At 38.5% G+C, this 25,329-nt stretch overlaps 1 protein-coding gene and 2 long non-coding RNA genes across 9 annotated transcripts in view; 2 read left to right on the top strand and 1 right to left on the bottom strand.

Moving 5' to 3' along the window:
* The window catches only part of PPP2R2C (protein phosphatase 2 regulatory subunit Bgamma), a 173,992-nt gene that overhangs the window by 66,395 nt on the left and 82,268 nt on the right, over nucleotides 1-25,329 (top strand). The window contains exons 1-2 of one of the 4 annotated variants that reach the window (XM_042811531.1): nucleotides 17,718-18,896; nucleotides 20,256-20,405. The exons of 2 other annotated variants lie outside the window; for them this stretch is intronic. In XM_042811531.1, the coding sequence (XP_042667465.1) occupies nucleotides 20,357-20,405 (49 nt within the window). In that variant the 5' untranslated portion in view covers nucleotides 17,718-18,896; nucleotides 20,256-20,356. Of the gene's footprint in view, nucleotides 1-17,717; nucleotides 18,897-20,255; nucleotides 20,406-25,329 lie in introns of those variants that run through there. One more of the 4 variants, XM_042811532.1, reaches the window with a different exon arrangement.
* LOC122156637 lies at nucleotides 3,924-16,867 on the top strand. Its single transcript, XR_006167577.1, has 3 exons — nucleotides 3,924-4,006; nucleotides 12,743-12,832; nucleotides 16,436-16,867. It is a non-coding gene; the product is annotated as an uncharacterized LOC122156637 (long non-coding RNA).
* LOC122156636 overlaps nucleotides 10,264-25,329 on the bottom strand; it is a 36,425-nt gene continuing 21,359 nt past the window's right edge. Inside the window, exon 4 of one of the 4 annotated variants that reach the window (XR_006167576.1) lies at nucleotides 10,264-10,457. This is a non-coding gene — a long non-coding RNA (uncharacterized LOC122156636). Of the gene's footprint in view, nucleotides 12,108-14,422; nucleotides 24,629-25,329 lie in introns of those variants that run through there. The other 3 variants (XR_006167573.1, XR_006167574.1, XR_006167575.1) reach the window with 3 other exon arrangements.

Below are 25,329 nucleotides of genomic sequence, written 5' to 3' on the forward strand. Positions count from 1 at the left end.
GCTTATTTATTCATTTATTTATTTTCTGTTAAATACTCTCTCAGACATTTGCTTGGAGCAAAGCTACTGTCCAGATTTTTCCTTTGAAATAATCTTGCTTCAGGCTACTTTTAACTTTCTGAAATGCAAAGTAATTGTAGTTCAGATTTTAATTGTATGTCTTTTTCTTCTTTTTAAGTATATACTGCCTGGACACATTATCAGTTTGTTATTTAAAGGGCTAATAAATTTTTCTCAGTTGTATTAATTTGTGTTGCAATAGAATCCAAATTAATACTAACCCGAAGATCTTCTAATAGGAGAGTAAGGATGAAGGGTGTAATTAAATCTCTGAAATAAATTGCAAGATATTTCGTGAACGTCAGTAACATACTTGCAACCCTTTAACACATTTATTTTACGGACGTGTTTCAGGGTTGTGAGTATCAGAATTTTTTAAAATGTACTTTTTTCCCCAAAATAGTAATTATTCCTCAAGATCTGCTGCCCATTCTTGTATTTTTGAGTTTTTCCAGATTTGTCAGGTTCATTTTGTTCCCCTAAATAATGCTTTTAGAATTTCAAAAATATTCATATTGCGGTAGTGGTAAAGTAAGTGGGTTTTTAAAATTACTATTTGGTGTGTGTGTGTGTGTGTGTGTGTGTGCTATGTACAGAATATTTAGGTAAATTGATTCCTTTCAGATGCTGAGCACTTGGTCTCTCTGTAGCTGGTGATCCCTGCAGGAGCATTGGTTGATAGGTTACCTCAGAAATGAACCCACTCAAGAAATAGGCTGTGCCTTAAGAGCTGGCATAGGTTTATTGTTGGAGGGAAAAAATATAACATGGCAAATCCAGAATTAGTCACTGCAATTAATCAGTTTTAAAGCGATGGTTACCTGATTCCAGTCATGCTGGAAGCATACCAACCTCTTGTGAGTAAGCTGGAGGGAAAAGATGTCATCTGCTTTAGCTCTGGGTCTCTGAAGCATATTTCTTGGTATGATGAATGTCCTGGCAAAATATCTTGCTGGACAGGTGAGGTGCAGAGACTTAGCAAAGGAATTTTGTAAAACATACCTGTTTTCCACAGAGCACCAGGAAGTTTAATGACTTTGAAACAGAGGGGAAATTCCAGCTTGGAAATGGCAGCTGGGTGAATTCATCCTATAGACAGCATGTGCTCTCTGTCACAGAAGAACTTTCAGATTGAATCGGTCTCTGGAAAATACAGTCATATGTGAGGAAATGGTTTTCATTCTACGAACTGCTCTCCCGGACAGTGAAAATGTGTCTGTGTTTGCAAATTATCCCATATGATTTAAGTGACTCTTGAAGAGCTTGGGATGCGTAGACTGCAGGGGAGGTTTAGGAATAATAATTCACTTATGGGGAGAAAATCCAGAGGATATAAGCAGAGGAAAGGCCTTTTGGAGCACGTAACACATTTTGAATGTTTAAGGCTTGCTTTTGAAACAAATGCAGGTTACCTTCAAAGGGTCAAAGACTCGGCATTTTTGAAGGTTAGTAGAATAAACAGTCCACACTGAGGCTGTTTCAAATTGCTGTGTGGCACTCATGTGTTCAGTTGCAGCTTGTACTGCTTTGCATTCGCGTGAGGATAAAGGAGGTGACTGTAGTGGTTTCGGATGGACCTTGGTTCCACCCCTGCCAGCCCTTACAGAGACTGTTAGAGACTATCCTCAAGATTTCAAAGTGTTTGAGTTCTTCTCTCTGTCTGAAAAGAAATTTGTTACTGGAATGTCTAGATTGTCAGTGAATTATGGTCACTTTGGGGCAGTTTTGTTGTGACTCTGAGATGGGCTTAGGCCATATGTAAAAACTTAAGTCATCAAAGTTCCTTGATGATGATTCTTCATGATACTCCTAGTACTTTTCACATGAAGAAAAGGAATAGATTTACTAAAATTCCTGTTTTTACTTAGAAGAATTGCTTCCTCTTTTGAGTAAGGAGCAAAACTGTAATTTCTGCTCAGTGATTTTTTCCCCATTTCTGGTCTTTTGACTGTATATTTAACTAGGTGGAGCTGCGCTTACTTTGAGTAAGTCTTTTTGGGCATTTCTCTAGTGGTCATAGTAATCTATCTAATTACCGCATTTTATCATCTTAGAACCCCTGAAATATTGAGGTTAAAGCTCAGTGATATCTATTTTGGTATACTTAGATTTCACTGACAGCCTCAGCCAACACTGCCAATGAAACAGCAACTGGAAATCGGACGTAACACTCGTGTACTGCTCAGGGCACAATCCTTGTTCTGTGCTTCTAAGGCAGCTTGATGTATCTTTTTATTTAAATACTGGACTTACTAAATATATGAAATATGGTGCTTATTGAATATAGCTATATATATAGTATATGTTATATATGTAAGTCATTGCTACTGTTTTGCTTGGAGATACCTCACCCAAATATCCAGGCCAAATTCTGCTTATAATCATAGTCCTTAATAGGCCACGATCATAATCCAAGGTTAATATCTAATCAGAAATAACCTGCTTTGTTGCTTATTATGTTGGACTTTGGGAACTTTGCGAAGAGAAAAACTGTATATAGTTTTGGCACATAAAGGCATCAAAATAAAAATGAAGAAAATGCCTTGTGTGGCATCTTTGTTCGTGAAGCAAGTGAAACATAAATCTGTTTTGTCCAAATAAAGAATGAAAAATTCTGCTTACCTCTACATTCACTTTTCAGCACACATCTAGTGAAAAGACTGAGCTTAAGCAATTGACCTAACGAAAGCTGATATATTTTTTTCTTAGCAAAGCTCCTCTATCTTATTTTTATAATTTTTTTGCTTGCTTCTCGTGCTTTTCAGCAGCTCTGAAGTATATCTAAACCTCACATTTATAGGCTTTTTCTTAACACTCAATTAACTTGTAAAATCAACATTGCTGTTGACCACAGTTAAGCAAATGCAACAAAGGCTGATAAGGTTCTAATTAATTATGGGAAATTGTTCCTTCCTTGAGCATCAGTATGCACTGCATGCTCCTACTGGACAAAAATGGTTGGTTGTAAGCCTCCAGTCCTGCATGTCTAAACTTGACAGCGTTCCCTCCAACAAAACACACTGTGGTGCTCCTGAAAGATACGCAGAGATCACTCCTGGAAGCAAACATACTTCAGTACAGCTTCAGAGAATTGTTTTTGAAATTGTAAAACACTGCATTCGTAAACACATTCAAAAGAATGATTTATTCATATACTTCAGATAATTCTTTTCTTGTCTCTTTTTCTCTCTAATGGATTGCGTTTTGTTATATACAAATCATTTGTATTTGTCACACTAAAAACTGGTGGCTGAGAACTGTTTGCCTAGCTGGAAATCATGGGGATAGAGGAAAGCTTTCATTTTCCCTTTACAAACTTTCTTGGGATTGATTCTTGTGGTATGTCTATTTGGATTAACATGAAATTAAAATAAATGTATGGAATGAATGGAACGTGAAAAGCAGGAGAACTGCTTCTCAATTAGGGTAATCCATATGGTAATCATCTGCAAAATGAAATGTGTGAAGAGCAGACTAAGAAACGTGACTGTGGAAGGAAGGGAGAGAGCTACCCAGTAGCACGTGCTAGTTCATGTCTGGGTTGAGATGTTAATTTAAGCATTACTTCCTACTGTATTTTATTTTATTTAGGCTGTGGTAACATTGATTCTTAACTGTTACATCCCAGCTTGCTGTATAGGTAACTGGCAAGAGTACCATCAACTCATGAACCTAAGAATCCAGCTTGCTGTCTAAGCAGACAAATGGAGCTCCACAGAAGATGTGAAATACTGCAGTAACAAATGCTGGTTCTGCACTACACCCCAAAATGTATTAGCTTCATTTTCCTTCACTTGTAATATAGGAGGTGCTGGCTGGCAGCCCTGGAAATTGAGTCCTCTATTTCTCCACAGGAGAGGTATAGCAAGGGCAGCAGCAATGCAAGCTTCCCCACATTGTCCTGCCAATGTTCCTCAACCCAGTTCGGAAGAGGTCACTTCTGGAGGTGAGTGGGTGATGAGTCTCTGTCCATGCAGTTACTGCTGCCAGGACAGACTGTTGGACGGAGACTGGCCCTGTGTCTTGAATGAACCACCAGTCTTTGATAGATAATCACTTTGTGTACTGTACAGCGGCGTGGGCTGGATTCATTGAGGTTGCATTATTCTGCTTGACTGCTGTCACGTTTTGGTATTGCTTTTTGGTTGGATGGCACCTTTGTATGTTTTTCTTTTTGCACTGTTTTGTTTTCAGAGACTTTGCCAATGCTTTATGTACACGTCTATTCAGTAGCATGCGGATAACTGAATGCAGTCTGGTTGTGAATGTGATGCAAAAGAGCAGTTACTGATGGCAGCCATGTATGCAAGAGGAGCATTAGAGCACTAGACCAGGAGGCATGCTTTGAAATGCACCAAAAATTGATAAGAGAGTGAATGTTGGTTTTCAGTATCTAAATGAATGATTAGGTTTCTGTTGTAAAGCCGTATCTTAACATTTTCTTTTTCCATAATTACTATGTAATTTAGATATTAACACTCATTAAGCTGGTAAACTAATGCTCTTTTTTAGATTATTTTACAATTAATGGAATCAGTCTATCTAAAGTTAGACGCATAACATCCTGCTCTACGTGAAAGTCTTGTTGTTGCCGTTGCAGTAGGTAGTTGTCACCTAAACCAGGAGATATGTGATAGGTGATTTGAGAAGAAATAATGGAATTGATAGCAGTCTTCAGAATAAAAATAACAGATGCTTACACCCATGGTAAATGAATTTTTCATGTACATTCCTGGGTTTATTTAAGTGCTTCATACTTCCAATGCAGTGAGTACTATTCTGTTTTCAGCCAAATTTAAATCTCTCAAATATACAGATGTAATATAGAAAATTGAAACAAAGGCTTAGCAAGGCCATTAGGCTGTAGTGAATCATTTCTGCAGCTTCAAATGTTTTGTGAAGGATTTCTAACAACTTGATTATCACTTGTAGTTGAAGCCTGCAGGTCTGTATAACTCTGCTTATATGGCTGTTCGTTAGCAGGTATGATAGCAAAAGAACATACTACGGTTCAAATTTAGTGTTACTAATTTCTGCAAGATCTGAAAGAGTTAGTTTTCCTAACCGGAAGATTTTTCTTGTCTTTTGTTTGAGTGATATGGTTCAAAATATTCTTCATTCCATTCTGACTTCTTCTTTTGTCAGAGCGATAAGGAGTACAAGGTTTGGTTCATAAATAAAATCAGCAGTAGAGTCCTCTTGGGAAGTAAATTGTGACTAAATCATAAATCCAGTTTAAAAGTTTGAAGATGATGACAGTTCACTACATTAGGCAATATAACATTGGACATATTTGCTAATAAATCACCTTATTTAGTATTTTTATGGTGCTAACAAATCACTGTGGAATTGATTTTTCTTTTTTTCAGCCCTTCCAAATGCAGTGCAGATTGCAAGCTTCTCACTGACATGGGCAAACCCTCATGAGGTCCTGAGCTGGCCTCCCACACAGCTGTGTAGACTGAGCCATGCGCTCAGCTGAAACCTTCCTCTAGGTCACATAAGCCTTTGAAGACAACTGCACAATTTAGCACCATTAAACTCTTTGTGTAATGAACTTTATTTTAAATTGAAGTATAAAAATACAGTTAAACCATCATCAGTATGAACACAAAAAATATGGAAAGGGAATTTTCTCACATTGCATTTTATTCATACTGCATTCGTCTTTCTATTTCTGAATGTGTTATCTTCAACTTGTAATTAATGGAGAACCTGATTTTTGTGTGTATTTACTTTGAATAATGGTGATCTAAAGGAATCTACTTGTAAAACAAGGTATTACCCAGAGCATGAATAAATATGGCACGATAATTCTCAGAACCTTGATCCTGGAGCCCTAACTTGTATAAGGAATTCTGTTGATTCCAGTCTGACTGTCACATGAGAAAAGGCTTCAGCATTCGTAGTTACAGATTGTTATCCTGTGAGCTTCAATGTTATTATCCCTTTACCTCCCATTATATCCTAGTGATTTTACAGTCTCGCTGGCTGTGTCCAAAGTCTGGGAGCATGGGAAAGTCAAATCAGCCCTTAGAGAGCATATATATAAATACCTTCGCTGAGCCTCAGTGAGTTGATTTGAGGCAGTAGGTTTAATTCGCAAAGTCATTTTTCTCATAAACCCTTCTCAGGTTGGTGTTGAATAATAATATTCTGGACTGTGCATGGCCACAGTTGGGAACCCCTCTCGCTAAAACTTTGTTTCTGTTTGTGTAGATAACATGGGTCTCTATGTGCAAGTGATCTGGAAGAAGCTTTGCTTCTTCCTGATCTGTTGGAGGTATCTCTAGCAAAATATTTCCCTGACAGATTTGAACCTGGTATGGATTCCATTGGGCAGAAGTCCTGTTAGGTTGTTCAAAAGCAGGTGCTTATTTAATGCACTTAGATCTATTTCATGTGTCAGACTTCTAAAAATAAATGATTAAGATGGAGCAGAGGGAATTTCATATAATGACAACTTTATGTTATTGGCATCTGTAAGTAGAAGGGAGACTAAGGAACCAAATCTGTTGGAAATGAGAACTCATTTCTCAAATATCAGGCTGTACAACTGCTGTCACTGATTTGCCATGTAGTTACTGTGGGCTCCCAGCGTGATGTTGTTTAGTATTATGGTGGCCATAGGAATTAATTTGTCACCTGCCTTCCATGGCTTTATAGAAGATAGGATTTTATCCTCCGTCCACTTGTAGTTGGGCAAGTTTAGTCTAGCCAAGTTCATTGGTGATCAGGATGTTGTTGCTAATTAGCACCTATATGAGGACGCATACAGAAAAAGTTAGTTCATGTGTGTATTCAGTTCCTATTGTTCTGCAGTCTTACAAACTGCTGTTTCCAGTGGTTCGAGTGTTTGCACAGAAGGAACTCATTGCAGGATCAGAGCTGATACATTTTTCAGCGTGCACACACCAATCCTACCTTGAGACTTGAGAATACTCTGATGTGAGTACTATAACACTTTTTTAACACAATCCTCCAAAACCCTCGATAACATTTTAACTCATTTTATTATTTTCTTTTGAGCACTTGGAAATTAAGACCCAATAAAACTACTCTGGGGTTTTGTCACCTTTATTTTGTAGAAGAATACTTGAACTCAGACACTGAAAGCATTTTAGGAGACAAAATATTGCCAATGCAGTATGAGGTATGAGGACAAAAATAAAGAGCTGATACAGAGGGTGAATCGTTTTCCAGTGCTTTCTTCTTTCGACATTAAGACTGCAATATGGATTGCTGTCATCCTCTGTGTTCCATAAAAAACTAACTTACAAATCAGAATTGAATTTTCCTAATATGCAAACTAATAGATCAGCTGCAGAACTCAGTGCCAAGTTGTTGCTTTTTTGAAAATCATTCTCTGTTCCTTGAAAGAGAGCTAACGACTCAAGAATGGTGATGTTTTTAATTTTTTTTCTGCTTCAGTATGCAGGTGTAGCAAATTCAGAGTTAACAATCAATACTGAGACCCCAGCAGTGGGAGATTTTCCAGGGCAAAGGAAGTTCTGTTTGCTTGCACTTTCTGACTTAGGCTTTATCTGCTCTGCGTTTGGAAGCAAAAGAATTTTTTCTGCGCTTTAGTGGGTGTGACACCAGGGTGCTATGGATCTTTGTAAGCATTCTTTTATGTCATGTACTTTAGGCCCTTTTAAAATCTATCTGTAATGAATAAAATATTCAAGCAAATCTGAACTTCCAGAAGAAAGATGACTGAATTTGAGATGTTAGCTGGAATTTTAGGGCAGAGATTACTGGTATTTATGGAATTCACTGCAGCATTATCTACCAGTGCTCACCACAGAATCACAGAATCACCCGGGTTGGAAGGGACCTCAAGGATCATGTAGTTCCAACCCCCCTGCCTAGCAGGGCCACCAAACACACACATTCAGATCAGGTTGCCCAGGACCCCGTCCAACCTGGCCTTAAACACATCCAAGGACGGGGCACCTGTGATATTTGTGTTATGTTGACTGACATAGTGACATTTTTATTGCCCTGTGATTTGCCAAGGGAGGAGAAAAAAAGGCTTATATTTCTAATTAAATAGCAGACAATGATATACTGTATTCTGGCAATTCCTGACCAGGGTTGGGAAGACAAGCTCCTGTTTGTTTTTTAGGATAGGAACGGTAGAGAGAAATTCTGAACAGAAACGCTGATCTGGATACCAGTTTCTTTTTGGAAGATGTGATTGATGTGATTTCATTGTTTGTATTTGTATTTTGTATTACTGTAACTTCATGATGGAGGAGTCTCAGTGCTGAATCAATAAGTTTAAACAAAATCTCCCTCAGCCCAGTGGCTGCTGAAGGTACAGAGAACATTTTGGGGTGGCTGCAGCTAGATTTGTGCCAATGGGTGCGTTTTTATAGCATGCTCTCTCTGCTGAGCACCTGTGCAGCTGGGAGGTGATGATCTGGGCCGTGCACTTCCCCTGTTGCAGTTATACAGCTGATAGTGCAGAGACGCTGGCAAGCTCACTGTGAATTAGGTAACTCCACCTCTGTAACAGTGACTTCTTGTTTGGTGTGAGCAGTGCATGAGTGTGCTTTCTTATAGCTCATGGAAGAATCTGCCATGATTCTGAGAATCTCAAGGCGAAAGAATCTGGAAGACAAATTGAGTTGTGTCTTGCCTGCATGTAATATTTTTCAATCTGCAGTGCTGCTGGGTTCACACTGGTAGGGATAATTATTTTCTGGTATTTTCCTTGTTGTAGTATTTGCTTCCTTTGTAGGGGTGTTCAAGAAACCTGGAGAGGTGGCACTGAGGAACACGGCTGGTGGGCATGGTTGGAATGGGCTGTGGTTGGACTTGATGATCTTAGTGGTCTTTTCTAGCCTTAATGATAATGTGATTATTTAATATTTTGCTTGGGCTGTTAGCTGGACAGTGTAGGGTCTATGTGTTTATAGTTGGCTGTGCTGAGATCTGTTTCATTCGTTAACCACAGTTCTTGGCATCTTTTCACAAGAACAGGAAATGAAGTTATAAAATGTTACTTTGTAATATTGATGGACTGAGTTTTATTCAGATTGATTTGGAAACTATAAGCAAATGATGAAGCTTGCTGTTTCCAGCAGTTAGATACAGGACTGCTTGACGGTGGTGCACTGGTGTGAAGGAGTGGCTATTGTAGAATCATAGAATCATGGAATGGCCTGGGTTGAAAGGACCGTAATGATCATCCAGATTCAATCCCTCTGCTGTGGACAGAATCACCAATCTCTAGACCATTAGCATCAGCAAAATCCCAATGAATGACCATAAATCAAAACAAAAAGCAACAAGAAAACTCTCTCCCATACGGGAAAGTTTTGTAAACAGTCCACCTACCCCATGCACTTCCCACCTCCTGGAGCTTCAAAGCTTAGATGGGAATTTTTGTTGCGGACCATGCAATAGAAGGTCACCATTTTACATAAAGCACGTGAGCAGTTATGCTGTACTTCATCTGGAAAGTAAAGTATGTGTCTTTTCCTTTTCTTTCCGTGAGCCAAAACTCCCAGCACTTTCGTTGCTCATCTTTACAGGATCCAGTGCTGTGCTTGAAGGCACAGGGAGCTGTGGTATGAAGTGAAAGATCTCACTGAAATCAGTGTTGGTATTTTCAGCTAAGAGGAGACTTCTGAGGGTTCTCTCTGAGACTGAGTATACTTTAAATGTTAGATGTCATTTGAAAATGTGTAATGAATGGTGGGATAGGGAAGGAAGATGAGACCATAGCAATAAAATGGGAGGGTGTATTCCCTAAGGATCACCTTACCCCATAACCAATCCCATAAAGGTAGAAGTGCCTGATCATGCCAAGAGAGTGCACAGCCACGCATTCAGTACAAAGAGCAAAGGAGGAAGAAAGAAGCACCAACCCTGGAGGTGTTCAAGGAACGTTTAGGTGTTGTGTTGAGGGACGTGGTTTACAGAGATCTATTGGTGACAGTGGTCAGTTGGACTGGATGATCTTGTAAGTCTTTTTCAATCTTGGTGATTCTGTGATTTTAAGCAGTCCTATGAATATTCTTGAGAAAGCAGAATGTACAGAGAGCTCTGATGATGTGTACTGCATTTAGTCAGAGCAGACAAGAACAGCCAATGCGTTTAAGGGTTCATTTTACAGAAAGAAAATATTGTGAGGGTGGGAATGGGGGCATGTAACAGGACAGGTTAAGGCAATGAAGCTTTGGCTTTGCAATATTTTGTATATATGTTTTACATATTTATTTATATTAAAAGTTGGTGTACACGTACTCTTGATTTTTTCTAGTTAGAATCAGGTCTCACATTTAATTTTAAACATCTTTTCTTTGATCTGCCTTTTTCAAATAGAACATACTTTCGAGGGAATCTGCACGCGCTGTTATTGAAATGTAGGATTGCTAAAGGGTTTTCTGTAAAAAAAAAAAAAAGAAAAAAAGAAAAAAAAAAAAGAAAAGTAAATAAATTTTGAAGAGCTCAGTGTGCGCACATCATTTGTGTATTCTTGACTTTTTTTTTTTTTTTGTCCCAGTAGGACTTTCCTAGACAAAGCCTTTTGCTGCAGTAAACCTGCAGTGCTTGGTATCTTTGACCATCATTCTGTGACAGTCACACTGTTGTTTGGAATGCAAAAGATAAATTCATTATCTGTTCAGTTTTCCCTTCTTTTTGTGGGCGCTCTCTCAGTGCCTTTGAGTGCTGTGCTCCTGTCTTGAGGGCTCCACAGCAGGCAGAGGTAGATTAGCAAAGTCTTTAACTTTGCATGTGGTAGTTTCTACTTTTTGAAGTTTTCTGCAGTTGAGAAGGACTGGGTAACTCCTGAGTTTGCACAGGAATGATTTTTCCTCACATCCTTCTTTCCTTCTGCTAGCAGATGATCCTTTAAGGACTTTTGCTGGCAAGTTTTAGCCGCTGGGTGTGGTTGCTCCAGGGGAAGATGTTGGGCAGCCTCTCCTTGGTGCTCAGCAGAACCAGGCCACTGCTGAACCTGATGTAGTATTTTTCTCTTGGTACTTGTAGTAGCTGCAGAGATGAGGCTTAGCTCCCCACGAGAGTTGTCAAATGTAACAAAATATGAAACTAAATGATTGTTACAGGATAAATGCCTTGTCTTCATACTTCTCTGAAACCACAGGGGTACTTATTAAAATGTAAGCTCTAACATCAAACTTCTGTTCAAAACAAATATTACTTCTGAAATATAATTAACAGTTTCACAGGTTGAAGTAATGCCCATGATGCCTCCTAGTGCTGCTCTGTAGCACTACTTTCTTAATACTACTGTAATATTTCTATATATAACCCAGATTTAAACAACAAAAAATTTTAAATAACATTGGAATTTCATTTTGGTAATAGTTCCTCTGTCAGGCTGTGTTCAAACTGATTTTTCTCATTCTTCTGTAGCTTGTTCCAAATCCTCCCTGAACACTCAGCTCAGTCTGACCTCTACCACTGTGGATTAAAAAAATTGCAGAACTCCAGATGGTTCACTTCTTGTAACAAGGGCACTGTTTTTGGACAGGGATTTAAGTATGAAGCCAGCGATGAGTTAAAAATCCAGCAAAGAAAATAAACAGCTTTCATCAACAGTTTCAGACATCCATGAGTGGCAGCACAACATTGGATTTCAGAAGCCTTGAAAGATTTCCCACCTTTTTCACGGACTATCAAAGAGAGCTATGAAAGCTCATTAAATGTCTTAGAAGCCCATGTTATAGTTGTAGGTAGCCCATACTTTCTGATCTCTTTTCTAATTGCTATAGTGGCATGCCATTTATTTTTAAGCTATCTGGAACTGAGTTTTAGTTCTATATCCACCCATCAGCAAGTGGATATAAAGTACAGTGTCAGTCAGTCCCTCCTGTGCCCCTCAGGGACCAAAACAGATGTCTTTTAGTCATCTTTTGTTAGATATCTTTCAAACTGCAGCCATTTGAGTTCTAGGACTTCCTCTGTGCGTCACCTGGCTTGGAAGAAATGCTTAAAGGCAAGAGAATATTTGACAAAAGTACTGGTGAAAATACTTGTCTTTCTTCTGTGACAATTAGTTGTGGTAATAGCTGCAAGGAATCAGAATTAATAGGTGATTAAAAAAAAAACACAAAAGCTTTTTTTTTAAACATGAAAAAGAATTTGTGCTAAGGAGTTATCAGTGGTAACACAACAAAAAAACACCTTTGCTTCATGAATAAAAATTTCCATCAACTCGAATTCTGCAGCTATTTGACTGAATGTGTTGTTGAGCTCTGAGCGATCAGATGCACATCATTTGTGCTACTGGTGGTGCGGTAGCACTGAGGGTCACTTGGCACAGCTGGCTCTGTGAACACATGAGAAGGAGCTGGTTTGTGGCTGGAGCAGTGCTTCTGTTAAGGAGCAGACAACAGGCCATGTGTAGCTGCAGTAAAGGAGGGGGAACATGGGGTCGTGGCAACGGCTGGTCGGCACAGGCAGCAACCTAACTGCCAAGGGTCTTTACTCAATGATATTCACTTATTGCTGCACCTTGAGGAACACCATTTGTCTTAGCTAACCCTGGAGTTGAAGTTAGACCTAGCAGATATTCTAGTCTATGAAAGTGTTCTTCATGTTGAAAGCATTCTCACGCTGCACTTAATCACTATTTTCTGGCAAATACCAATGAAACGCAATCCAGACACTGTAATAACCGACTGTGCCATTGTACTCCTGTTAGGCAGCTGTGTGGTGGTTTTCCAAGAGACCCTGGGGCCCCAGTGATGACCCCAGCAACCTAAGATAACCTGGAGAACCATGCTGATTACAAGTGAGTAAGAAACAAGTTTTTACTTGTTACATGTGAGGGGTCCTCAAAAATCCTCAGTGTAAATATGTGGTAATCCTTAGTGTCAGCAAGGGTAGACTTGGAGGACTTCAGTTGTGAGACAGATTTCTCAGCAATTTAATCTTATTGTAAGCACATAACGCATGGGATTTTTTATTTATTTCATTTATAAAAGGTGTGTGCTATAATTTTCTTACTGTACTGTGGAGTTTGAGCATAGTGCAGTAGGTCAATTAACCTTGTCATGGGTACCTTGCTCAATGAGTGCTCTTTCTGTCCAGAAACAGTCACCAGGACAGGCAAAGTAGTGCCTAGGCAGGTTTGGTGGAAGCAGAGTGTTTTCTGCAGGGGCTGACAGCAAAGGCATGAGGATCCTTCCTTTCTCCTAAGTAACTCCAGATACATTTCTTATTCTCTCCCTTCCTATCTGATGGGTTCTCATGCCATAATCGATTCGTAATCTATCTTCAAAAGCGTTTTCTGCACTCTCCCAATTGTTCCCAGCTGAACTGGATTTGAATTGTGTTCTGTTTGTCTCAGCAACAGATGCCAGATATCATTAAATCAGGAAAAGTCAGGCAAGAATAGCCATTCTTTCTGTAATTTTGGCCAAAATGATCTTCATGTTTTTTCAAGACAGTTTTTTATGTTTTCTATTACTGAAATGTTAGGATGTAGACAATGTATGAGTACTCCTGTGGAACTGAGTAAAATTATAGTGGGAATGTGACTAGCTTTTGTTAACTTTTAATCCATTTTTCACCTATTGTTAAATGTAAAAATAATGAGAGAATTACAAGTAGTGCCATAAATCAATGCATGTCCTGAACTGCAGTGCAAATAATTTTTATGAGAGCAAGCCCCTGTATTTATAATAAATCAAATTCTTTATCTTTTGAGCTTCCTGATTAAAGTAATTAGTCATTTATGTTGATACAGAGCCGTCAGTGAATACTTGTTTTATATCACAAGTATTGAATCTTAAAGAAGTTTGAAAGGGTCATTGGTTATAATTAGCTACACATTGTAATGTAGATTTGTTGTTTTGTTGGTGGGAAAGTAGTTTCTTCTGACCTAGATTAATATGCTGAGCAATTCTCCTTCTGGAATTAGAACGAACTGTATTTTAAGTAAGGTAACTGTCAGTAGTTTAAGAGGCTTTTAGAAACTGAGCATGGAAAAAATTTTTGGACTCAGATAAAAAACTAATGTGAAATGCCAGGTATGACACAGCAGAGGCACTTGGGTAGGGCACGCTGTGCCAGCATCCCCACTTGTGAGACTGCAGCATTAGCTCCTGCCCCTTCCCATAGCAGCTGGGGAGAGGTCTGGCTAATGCCATTTGCAAAGTCTTTGGTAACTTGGGAACTGCACATGCTGTGTACCTGTAAAACACAGCTGTTGGCTGAGAGGTTCTCTTTGGGATGTGGTTTTTACCACCCCATACTTCGCATCACTCCCACTTGGGTGAGGCCACACTTGGAGCACAGTGTTTGGTTTTGGGCCTCTCACTACAAGAAAGACATTGAGGCCCTGGAATGTGTCTAGAGAAGGATAGCAAAGCTGGTGAAGGATCTGGAGCTCAAGTCATTTAGGAAGCAGCTGAGGGAAACTGGGATTGTTCAGCCTGAAGAAGAGGAGGCTCAGGGTTGAGCCTTATAACTTTCCACAACTCCCTGAAAGGAGGTTGTGGTGAAGTTGGGGTTGGTCTCTTCTTTCGGGTAACAGTGATAGAACTTGTGGTAATGGCTTTCAGTTGTGCCAGGGATGGTTCTTCTTGGATATTAGGAAAAAATTCTTCTCAGGAGTAGTGAGGTATTGGAACGGGATGCTCAGGGAGGTGGTGAAGTCTCCGTCCCTGGAGGTGTTCAAGAAACGTGTAACACCTTGGCACCAAGGGACGTGGTTTAGTGGGCATGGTGGGGGTGGGTTGATGGTTGGACTGGATAATCTCAGTGGTCTTTTACAATTCTGTAGAATAAAGCCACATTTGCAGACAAAGATCATGCTTATGGGGACAAGTTTAAAAGTCTCCAGAGATGTTTTTATGGATGTGAGATGGGGCAGCCTATGCTGATTGGCTGATGAGCCACGTAATTTCAGTTTAAGGTGAACTTACCTTTTGGTGGCATTATGACTCGATCAGTACTGGTCTCCTGATTTGCTGGCTGAAGTTTTCATTATATTTGAAGACAGATTTATATTATTTTTCTAATTTTCTATGTCAAACTCCAAGGATAATTATGAAAGTCGAATTCTTTCATTTCTTATTAGATTACATGCTTTATTTAGAGTTAAAGTAAGGGAACCTTCCCATCAGTTACTTTGGTCACCTGCTGTGCAGGCTAATAATACCATGCTTAATCTTAAAAAGCAGTGTCGGTCACAGTCACATTTGAATTCCAGTGTAGCAGCAAGGAGACAAGGGAGAGAAGTTAGCTGAATTAGTGCTAGTTTGTATTAACACTTTTCAAAAGCAAGTGCCTGGATGAATTCTGCAGTCTAACAGATACATCACATTGTGGCTTTGAAGATGTACTTTTTAGAAAGTGAGTTGTGTTAAGATTGAAACATATTTTTAGTTTATATTCCTGTGAGTAGCGCTATTAAAGTCAAACTTGTTTTAGTAATGCTTATGGAGAAACAAGTAATAATGTAATGTGAGAATGTGAGAGGTTCCTCTTACAAGGGAGAAAAGGGGTTGTGACTGAGGGCAGTAAATGTGAGCGCTGGCATTATTATTATTGCTTTTTTTTTCTATTGTGAGTGATGAAGCACTGAGCAATTTCACAAGGAAGCTTAAATGTGCATTAGAGAAAGTCTTTACATCTTCTAAGACAAAGGAAATGGGTTATTTTTTGGAGAATATTGTTACAAAAAAAAAAAAAAACAACCACCAACAAAACAATAAAGCATCAGGCAACACAAAGTCCTCTACAAAGATGAACATTGTCACTTGGAAAGAAAATAGGTACTCACATCCGTTCACCACCTGGGTATTAATGCAGCCAATTACTGTGCCCTGCCTTTCAGACATTATTATGTTACAGCAAGAAAAGAGCCAATATTGTATTTTATATGACCTTTCTAATGCTGTATATACACATATAGATTTGTGTTATTTGTCTCTTTGATTTGCCAAATGTTTCTTATTTCTGGCTCAAGGCATTTATTTATTGCAAGGCTTCAAGCTGCGGTAAACAAGGTCATAGATTAAGAATTGATTTCCACAGTTGCTCTAGCATACAAACTAAATTTCTCTTGGTTGGTTATAAAAACCACAGCTGGGCATAAATTCATATTTTCAGCATTATCTTGAAATTAATGTTAAAGCACATGAAAAACATTCTTAGTACGCATTGCATGCTTATTTTAGGGCTTCAGCTAAAGCTTAAGGAAAGCAAATTGTTTTTACACTGCAAGTTTCTAAATGAAACCATGTTATTACTGATCTGAAGCTTCTTTATTTTACTTGTTATGTTTTTTTCTTTATCTGTTTTTGTTGATAGGTTTTCTGTACAGCTTTTGGCAAATGTTTATGATCAATAAGTTGATTAGTTCTTTGTTTTTGCTATATGTTCACAGAGATCTTTCTGCTTATGACAAGAGTGGAATATCATTTCTGTTCTTTCAAATTAGATGATCCTGCTACAAATAGAAAAATCCTACCGTTCTGTTATCTTTTGCTCCATCTTCCCCATTCCCCCCCATTTTAAGGTACGCTTTGTGATAATAGAGGAGTGCTGTGTACCACGATTGATTGATGTGACTGTCAAAGATGTTTAACTCCTCTGTGAATCGCTGGTGCAATACAGTTTTGTAGTAACTATGAAATAAAAAGTTAAGTACAGAAATCGGCTCCTTAGTCATGTCTTTAAAGGAATTCTTTCTGTTACATAATCCCATGCCCCTGCCCTCCATGTTTGAGTTAGTTCAGTTGAGTGAGCAGAAATCACGATAGGTAATGTGTGTTTTCAGGTCGTAATCACCTTCCTCAGGTGGTTTTATGAACATTACCTTGGCCTCCACTGTTCCTATGGATATCAAAGTTATTGTACCTGCCATAGGCAGAGATAAGAAAAAGGAAATGTGCATAAATAAATTACTTCAGGCTTAGGGCTCACTTTTTTCAATTCAGATGGATGTTTTGGAGGACTGAAGTTGTGAAATCTATCTGTTGGCACTGATTCCTGTTCCCTCCCTGAACTGTGTTTTGTAGGATTAGAATATATGGATCTCCTTTCACGGCTATATCTGTTTTGTTAGCACTTGATCTCATTTTACAGAATCTTTAGCTGGAGCTTAATTGAAGGTATCCTAAATTGACTTTTGTCAGCGTTTAAAAATGCACGTCTATAAAATCTGTAAAATACAAAATAAAATTGACTTCTTAGGATTTCCATATGGAGATATCTCCAGAAATGCAACTTTGTGGTGAAATGAGGTAAATCAATTCAATCTAGACTTTCTCTGAATAATAAAACAGTCTTACTGGAAGCCCTGATAGATGGAATTATGATTATCAAGTCTGGTAGTCAGGAAGATTTCTTGTTAGGGTATGGCTGCAGGACTAACTAAAGTGTAGTTATTTTATATATATTATTACATAAAAAATTTGCAACCATTTCTGAAATGTAGGTTGCTGTTTTGAAAAGCCCTTAAATATGTATAACAAAGCTTGGACTGATTCATTAACCTTGAATAAATTCCTATGATGAATGAGGGAAATGAAGAGAAAGCACAAATAGCTTATTGAGCAAGACTCCTTGTATGTGGCTGGCTCCCTGCAGAGGCACAGTACTAGGACAGATGTATCTCTGATGTGTCATTGTAGATCCACCAGAGGCTTTGAAGGAGCCGAACCTTATCAGAAGGAAATCTTGCATGGGCCTCCTCTCTACTGACACAGTATTCAGATTTTCAAGTTTTTGTTTTTCCCCTACTCCTTTTTCTCTTCTATTAGTAGGTGGACAAATCTGATCAGTTTTACTTTTATGCTTTGATGGGGTTGGTATAAGAACCTAATAGTGCTAGAAATCTACTCCTGTTTTACTACTCCTTTTGAATTTTTCTTGCTATTATCCGTATTCCTGATGCCTTGCAAAGTCACTCTCTGCAGTCACCTAATTCTCATGTTCTCATATTCTCCACATAGAACCATTCGTCAGTGATCCCTGGTGCAAAATACTGAAAAAGGGTCCTTGCAGCAAACAGAAAAGTTTGGTGAGCAGGGAGGGGGAGCAGTCTCTCCATCTGTGCACTCTGCAGTAGGAAGAGAGAAAAGAATGGAGGTGAATGAGGGGAGATGAACGCTTTCCTGTAGACTACCTGAAAAGACGGTGATTTCTAGGTGGAAGTTGGCAATGTACATCTGGGCCAAGTCTTATCTAGCCAAATCCTAGAAGTTGGGTTTTTATGACGTTGTAAGTAATGCAGTTTGAAGAAGTCTGCCCACAGTAAGTGGTGGTTGGGACTGGGTCAGTATCAAAGAAGTGTGTTATTGTGCTGACTTTTTACTTTAAGTCTGTTTGGTATCTCAGCTCTTGATGCAAAATCTGGGAAACTGGAGGACCTTTCTTACTTTAATAAGAGAACTAAGCTTGTAAAGTTTGCTGAAGGTTTGACACATTGTTCCAGTTACCTATTTGGTAAGTATTTTTGTATTGCTAGAAATGTATGGATTCTTTTTACCAGCTGAAATATTTGCAGAGGATACTTCATCATTAAAAAACAGCATTATCGTGGATCCATTCTCAGCCTCATCAAATTGCAGTAGCACAACATCTGAAAAACATAACTTGATTCAAAACAACCTTGAATCACCGATGCGACTTTGAGGGGAGGCACCAGCAACATAAGATGATTGCAGTACAGTTTTCACTCCATGGAAGGTGTGCTCAGTGTTTTGCAGTGCCATGCATGTTCTGATACATGGCATACACCTGCACTGGCTCAATCAGCGGAAAATCGACCAAAACATGCAGATGCTGAGAGAAATGCTTGAAGAAGTTGAAGAAATAGAGGTCACCTGATGTGAAGCTTCTAGGTATGCCCTTCTTTTTATCAACAAAATGACATAGTTCTTGAGCAATTGGTTTTCTTTTACTGGATGTCTGAACGCAGATTTGTTTATCGCATTTACTGCTTTCTTGTTGATAGAAGTTGAAGAAGGGAGACGAACAAAACATACAGGGTTGTTCATGTGTATACAGATCTTTTTTCCCTTTTCCACCCTTTATATGAAGTGCAGCGCCATGGACACTCAGTGTAGTCCTAATAACATGGAAAAGTGAAAAACAAGGCCACAGGCTTGCAAATAAAAATTATTTACTCATTTGAAACTGGAAAGCAGGCAGTCAGTGCATTGCTTTGTAACTAGCTCCAGGGTAGGGATGGTACTTGAACTGTGTTTTTGTATCACACCATTCATGTATTTGATCATCAATCTCACATCATATTCTATGTTATTGACCTGTCCAAATTCATCTGTGACAGAAAAAGGCCTCTGTACTCTTTTTTGATGGCTTTTTCTGTTGTTTTTTTTTTTTCTTCCATCTGTCTTAGCTGTGTGGATCATGAGCATCCAGTGTGCAACAGTTCTCTGCTCACTTCACAACTACTCTAGCAGCTCCATGTTGTTGTAGTTGCTTTTTGTCTCTTCCGCTCAGAGGCACTGATATGTGGATATTTCCTGACTCATTAGCACTTTTTATTTTCATGGTAAATTAATTGAAATTGATTTTTGTTTAAAAGGAGGAGATGGTAAAAACTTGCGACACTGGAGCAGAGTAATAGAAAAACAAGTAGGTGCTTAGGCTTGGTTCAGATGAAAGAGTACTGTTCCCTTAATTTGTCTTTCTCTTAAACATACCAAGGGATGTTGTTCTTCCATTGTCCACACTCATCTTTACACTCTTCTTTACCTTCATCTGCAAATGGAGTCCGTTACTAAACTGAGATGCTTTCTTTATCTAATTTTAAAGTAGACCCAAAGTGCAGTCTTAAGAAAGCCAGCTCATATGATTGCACTTTCATACTGTGCTGCTGTTTGTAACCTGTGTGTTATTTGAGCTCATTTTGCTGGCAGAGAAGAGCTAGTCCTGGAGATAGGTAGTATATTGCTTCATGTTGCCCACTTCTAGTCATGTCAGTCCATATGAAAAGTAGCATGAATCTGTGCTGAGGCTTTCATCTCAGTGTAGTCCTGGAATTTGGGCTGATGCAAGTGCTCTATGTGGGTTACAGGTTTTATTCTGTTTTGTTATAAAGTCCTCAGATATTGGACTTGAAATGAACTGACATTCAGTTTTGAAACACTGGGGGCTTGAGGGAAAAATGAAATGACTGTTCCTTTGTATACCTGAAGTGGATCAATGGCTTTGTTTTTTATGTTTTTATTTGAAAGATATCATTTGCTGGCTTCAGAGTGGGTGGATTCAGCTTCCTTCTGGATCCTGAGCAAGTCACCTGTGAGAGATCTTGTTTTCTGCTGGGTGTACAGACAGCATGGAAGGGGAGAGCATCTATGAGGTTGATTCTGAAGATGGACCTGGAGGTAAGGGTGCCTATAACTTCCGTTTTCATCCCAGATGGCTGGTTGCAGGGCAGCCCTTATGACAACGGACCACGGAAGCCACAAATAGCAAATCTAACACAGATGTGTACAGTTCTTCCATTGTACTGTGTTGCTTTACAAGCAGTGAATAAAAGTGATTTTGAAAACAGCTGTCTCCTAGAGGAAGTGGCACATCTGGATGCTGCATGTACAAAGCATTGCTATTTGGAGCCTGAGATTTTCCAAACATGATGCAAACCCCAAGAATTTACAATAAAATTAAAGCCATGTAGCCTGTTCTCTATTGTTTCTTTCTCTGTCTCTCACCTGCTGAGCAACTCCGTTATACACGCCATCTGTTTTGTTAATTTTTTTTTAACTGGACTGTGGAAAACTGCATGAAATGACTCTGACTTTCTATACATACCCACTAACACTACAGCTGTCTTTGGTCAAACGTGCTAAATTCACTGTTGTGATTTATCACTTTAATAATGGGGAAAGCAGAGTTAATATTACATACTTCTGCAGTCATGCTGATGTTTGTGTATCACACTAGGGAATTTTGTCAGTTTTCAGACTGATGACGTACTTTTGTGCTACTGCTTTTTCCCACCAGTTTTTTGAATTCCTCATTTTATAAATCTTCTTGTGAGACTAACTGGGCAAACACCCTTATGTGGTTTGTGAAGCACATTCAACTGCCTAGATCAACTCACTTTTGAACTCAGAAGTCTAAATATTGTTGGAAGGAATGGGGTTCATTCCGAATAAAAGAAAGAATAACGTATAGATACAGGAGTTGGTGTGCTGTGCATCTGTATGATGGTTTGGGTATTTTCTTGCAGTGATCACTGTAAGAAGATGGGTGTTTTTTTAGTAGATTGTACTGTGCTTCTACTGAGACACTCCCTTTCATGTTTAATATTTCTTTTCTTGAGCCCTAGCTGTATCATCAATATTATTTATTGAAGGAGCAAGTTATACTGCCTTAGCTCTGAGTTTTCTTCATATTAATGAGTTGCCTCCAGCTGCTCTTCAAGCAGCCTAACATGCAAATATGTACACATGAAATTTATTTTTTTTACAGAAACCTCGGTAGTTCTGTGAAATACCTGTTTTATCATAATAATTATTACTACAAGAAAGGTATCAGCACTTATGTTTAAGTAATGCCCTTCTGCTATGTGGGTGAAGGATAACAGCAGCGTCCTCTCCTGCTTTCTGAGCATTTGTCATACCCTCTGCCAGAGTTTTTGAAACACTGCAACTGGAGCCATTGTCTGACCATTAGTGATTAGGGTACTTTTTCATTTCGTATCCTGTCTTGGGACTAATTTCCTGGCCTTATCATTATGTCCTTCACTGAATCTCTGCTGCAGTACTGTATCTTTGTCATTTCTTTCATGCCATTTTGTGCATGGAAAAATTCTTTCAGAGCTGAGGTCAAAGAAAAAAATTGTATCCCAGCCCTCTTTTAGACTGACCTTTGCTGTTAGAATAATTTATTGTCCTTGATCTACGTTTTCTAATTTGTATAGGCAAGACCGAGTATGTGTGTGTGTGTGTGTGCGTGTGTGTGTGTGTGTGTGTACACAGAATGAATAAACATACTTCTGGCCTGTTTTCCTGTCTTTCCTCTTCGTTTCTAAGTTAAGAGATAAGCTCTTCAGAGGAAATTTACTATGTTTTTGGGAAATGGTAATAATAAATCATCACTTAAGCTCAAGTTTAATAAACTTATTGGTATGAGAACAAAATTTGATCCTGTATGTGAAAGGGATATATTTACAGCTACATGTCAGTATATATATATGTTGCCTTTTTAGACAATGTGTCTGCGCAAGTAGTACTAAACACAGAGGACCATTTTGCATGTTCCAGAAAACAAGTGCTATTGTCTGTGTGTGAATTACTAGCTAAAAGTTCAAATAAAAAAAAAACTCCTTGCTTCAAAACAAACTCAACTATCTCATTCTGAAAGTTGGAGTTACGGGGGTTATCCCCTCTGTTATCCCTTCTGTTATGATCTACCCTTCAGGTGCTGTTAGCTGATGGGTAAGGGAAACGTTGGATGTTTTCTGTGTTCATAAAATCTAGAGAAACAGAATTCTCTTTGTCTTGCTTTTCATGTTTCTGTTTGAGATAGAAAAATGGCAAAGGTCTGCCAAGCTGGAGGATACTGCGCTGTTTAACAGAATGTGAACTAAATGAAAGTGTGACTTCAAAGTGAGACAACAATTCCACATTTTGAGAAGAAGGGCCTTTGTTTAAGGTGTCTGCATACTTTCTGATTTGGGTACATATGTATCAGTGGCATGTAACAAAGTGCACATACATCCTACATACTATAGATGCAGCTATACCTGGAGTTACCTATGTCCTGAGTGCAAATGTTTATTTACAACTAGGCTGATTTTATGTCTGAGTTCTGATACATCACAGACTTAAAACAACTGTGCCTGATTTCAGCAACATGAGTAGAACTTGTCAAGCTGTTTACCAGTACAATGAAATTAATTCCAAAACCCAATTATGCTTCGTTAATTCGTATGTCTGTTCGCTGATGAAAGTGTTTCCTGTGATTGTAAACTCCCTGATAGGCTGCCTGAATTTGAGGGTCAAAGATTCTTAAGAATTTTTTGTCTTTTTCTGTCAGAGACAAATAAATCAGTAGGTCACAATCCCACTAATGCTCTTTCTTTCATTGGTAGTTAGTATTTTCACATTCAGGAAGGTAAAGGCCCCTCCCCTCATTTTAATACAAGCAAGAATTTGGACTTTTGTGAGTGTGGGTGGCTGATGGCACTCTTTAATATCAGTGGGAGCTCACTGGGAATGGTGCCTGTCGAGTCAAGTAACTTAATCTGGTGCTATAGAGTTATGTACTTCACTCACATGTCTAGTTTAAAAGCACTGTAGGTAGCTGTGCAGTTGGTCTCGTACTTGGTCCTCTTCACTTGATATATTACTTTCATAGTAGGTTTTGAATTCCTTTTCAGTCAGTGCACAAAGAATGATGAAGATGGGTTTTCTCTCAGCCTATAAAGCCTAAACACAGTGAGCTTCATGTATCTAAAAGAGTGTTGCTTTCCGGAAGTAGAAGGCCTCTTGCTGTTTTTCTAGAGCAATATTCTGCTTCCTATATTTCTTTTGTAAACCTGATGCAGATTTTACAGGGTGTTGTCATTAAATGATTGTTTTTACTGGTAGCCATTTGTCTACTTTGATGTGTTCGTAAAAGTAGCCATTAACATGGACAATGCAGAGTTAAATATATTTTGAGATGTTTCTTTAGAAACTTCTAATCTTTTTCAATATTGAGTGATAAGATTATTAATTAAAATTAAAGGTCAACATCTATTATTGCTGTGTTTCCATGACTTGATTTTTCAATATTTAATCCTATTTGTTTTGGCAGAGAGTCTGCACTGGGTAGATCTATATGTTGAATCAATACCTTAGCATGCATTTTTCCTTGTTGGCTGTATTTAATGAGAATCTGAAGATTTGCTGCTGCTCTTTGCAGTTGAAAGGTATGAATGGGGAAAGATTAGGGAGAGGTTAAATGCCTTGTGTTGTTCTATTGCATTGCTGATGTTACGTCAGGTCTGCTCTTAGCCTGGTGTTTTCACTTGTAGCTCTCGTTCAAGTACAAAATCCTTCCTGCATGCTAGCAAGGTTGCAAGTCAGTTGCTATGGTATTCAGCATTTTATGTAGCCAATCGGCTTGCTTTTCAGCCCAGAATAAGAAATCGGTCACACAGACCAGAGCCGTAATGAAAAGAACAGCTATTGTTGGTGTGAAAATCTACAGAGGTTGGGAGAACAGCAGAATATGAGTTTTCAGAAAATACTCATAGCAGTCCTTGTTTATGGTGTTATTTCCTACTGTATAACTACATGCTAATGATAGTGTCATAACAGTATATTTTCAGGATTATGATAGATTCTGCTGCTTGTCTTCTGCTGTTTGGCTAATCAGAAAATTCTGGAATGCTGCAATGTAATATAGAATGGCTTTGAATGTCATAATGGAGCTGAGTGTTAGCGCAGTCATCCAAGGTCATAAGAAAGACAAATTACTTGGATAGAAGTAACGTTCTGATAGGTACTATCCAAAAAGGGAGGACAGATACCTAAGTTTTTTTACAGGCTTTTAAGAAACTCTTGTTTTCTTGTAGGTAGGTTTGTTCTCTTCCCTATTCTGTCCACAATTGTATCTGTAGGAGAAACAGAAAATACTGCTGCTTTTAAGGAAAACTTCATCACTCTGAAGTCGTGGTTATACCACAAATACAACTTCTTCATTTCAATTTAGAAATCACTAGAAACCATGCTTGTAGAGGAGAATGCTACATACCAAAGGCCATCAAAAACCTAGACAACCTATCACAACAGGTATGTGAAAACACATATTTGAATTTGAAAATAACTTTACAAAAAAAAGTAGTGATTTATTCTAGGAATTATTTTTATGTACTCTATACAATATATTGGCACAATATCTTTGCCCAGTGGATAGCAGATTCTCCTGAGTTATGAGAGCCTTTGTTTTCTAAACCCACTGACAGTGAACTCTGATACCTCTGCTGTCCCTGAATAGGAAGAGAGTCATCAGGGGTTTGGTTAAGAATAGTAGCTGAATGATGAAGTTGAATCTTGGAGAGGCTTTAAATGATACTGCCAATAGATGCTTAGGTGAGGTCTCCCAGTGGTGGCAAAATGGTGTAGAGATGAATGAATTTATTTGTTATTCAAATCACTGCAGTCACTGATTGCATTAAAAAAGAATGAACATCTGAAATTCTCAAGCCAGAAAGTGTACAAGAGTGCTCAAAGTCTTGAAAGTACTTTCTGCATTGACCACTGCATTTATATACTATTGCAAGAAATTGTAGGCAAGATATTCATTTTAGTAGTT

This window comes from Centrocercus urophasianus, unplaced genomic scaffold, assembly GCF_019232065.1.
Source record: "Centrocercus urophasianus isolate 14NV4802_14NV808 unplaced genomic scaffold, USGS_Curo_1.0 seq_13, whole genome shotgun sequence".
In the NCBI taxonomy this organism is placed as follows: domain Eukaryota; kingdom Metazoa; phylum Chordata; class Aves; order Galliformes; family Phasianidae; genus Centrocercus; species Centrocercus urophasianus.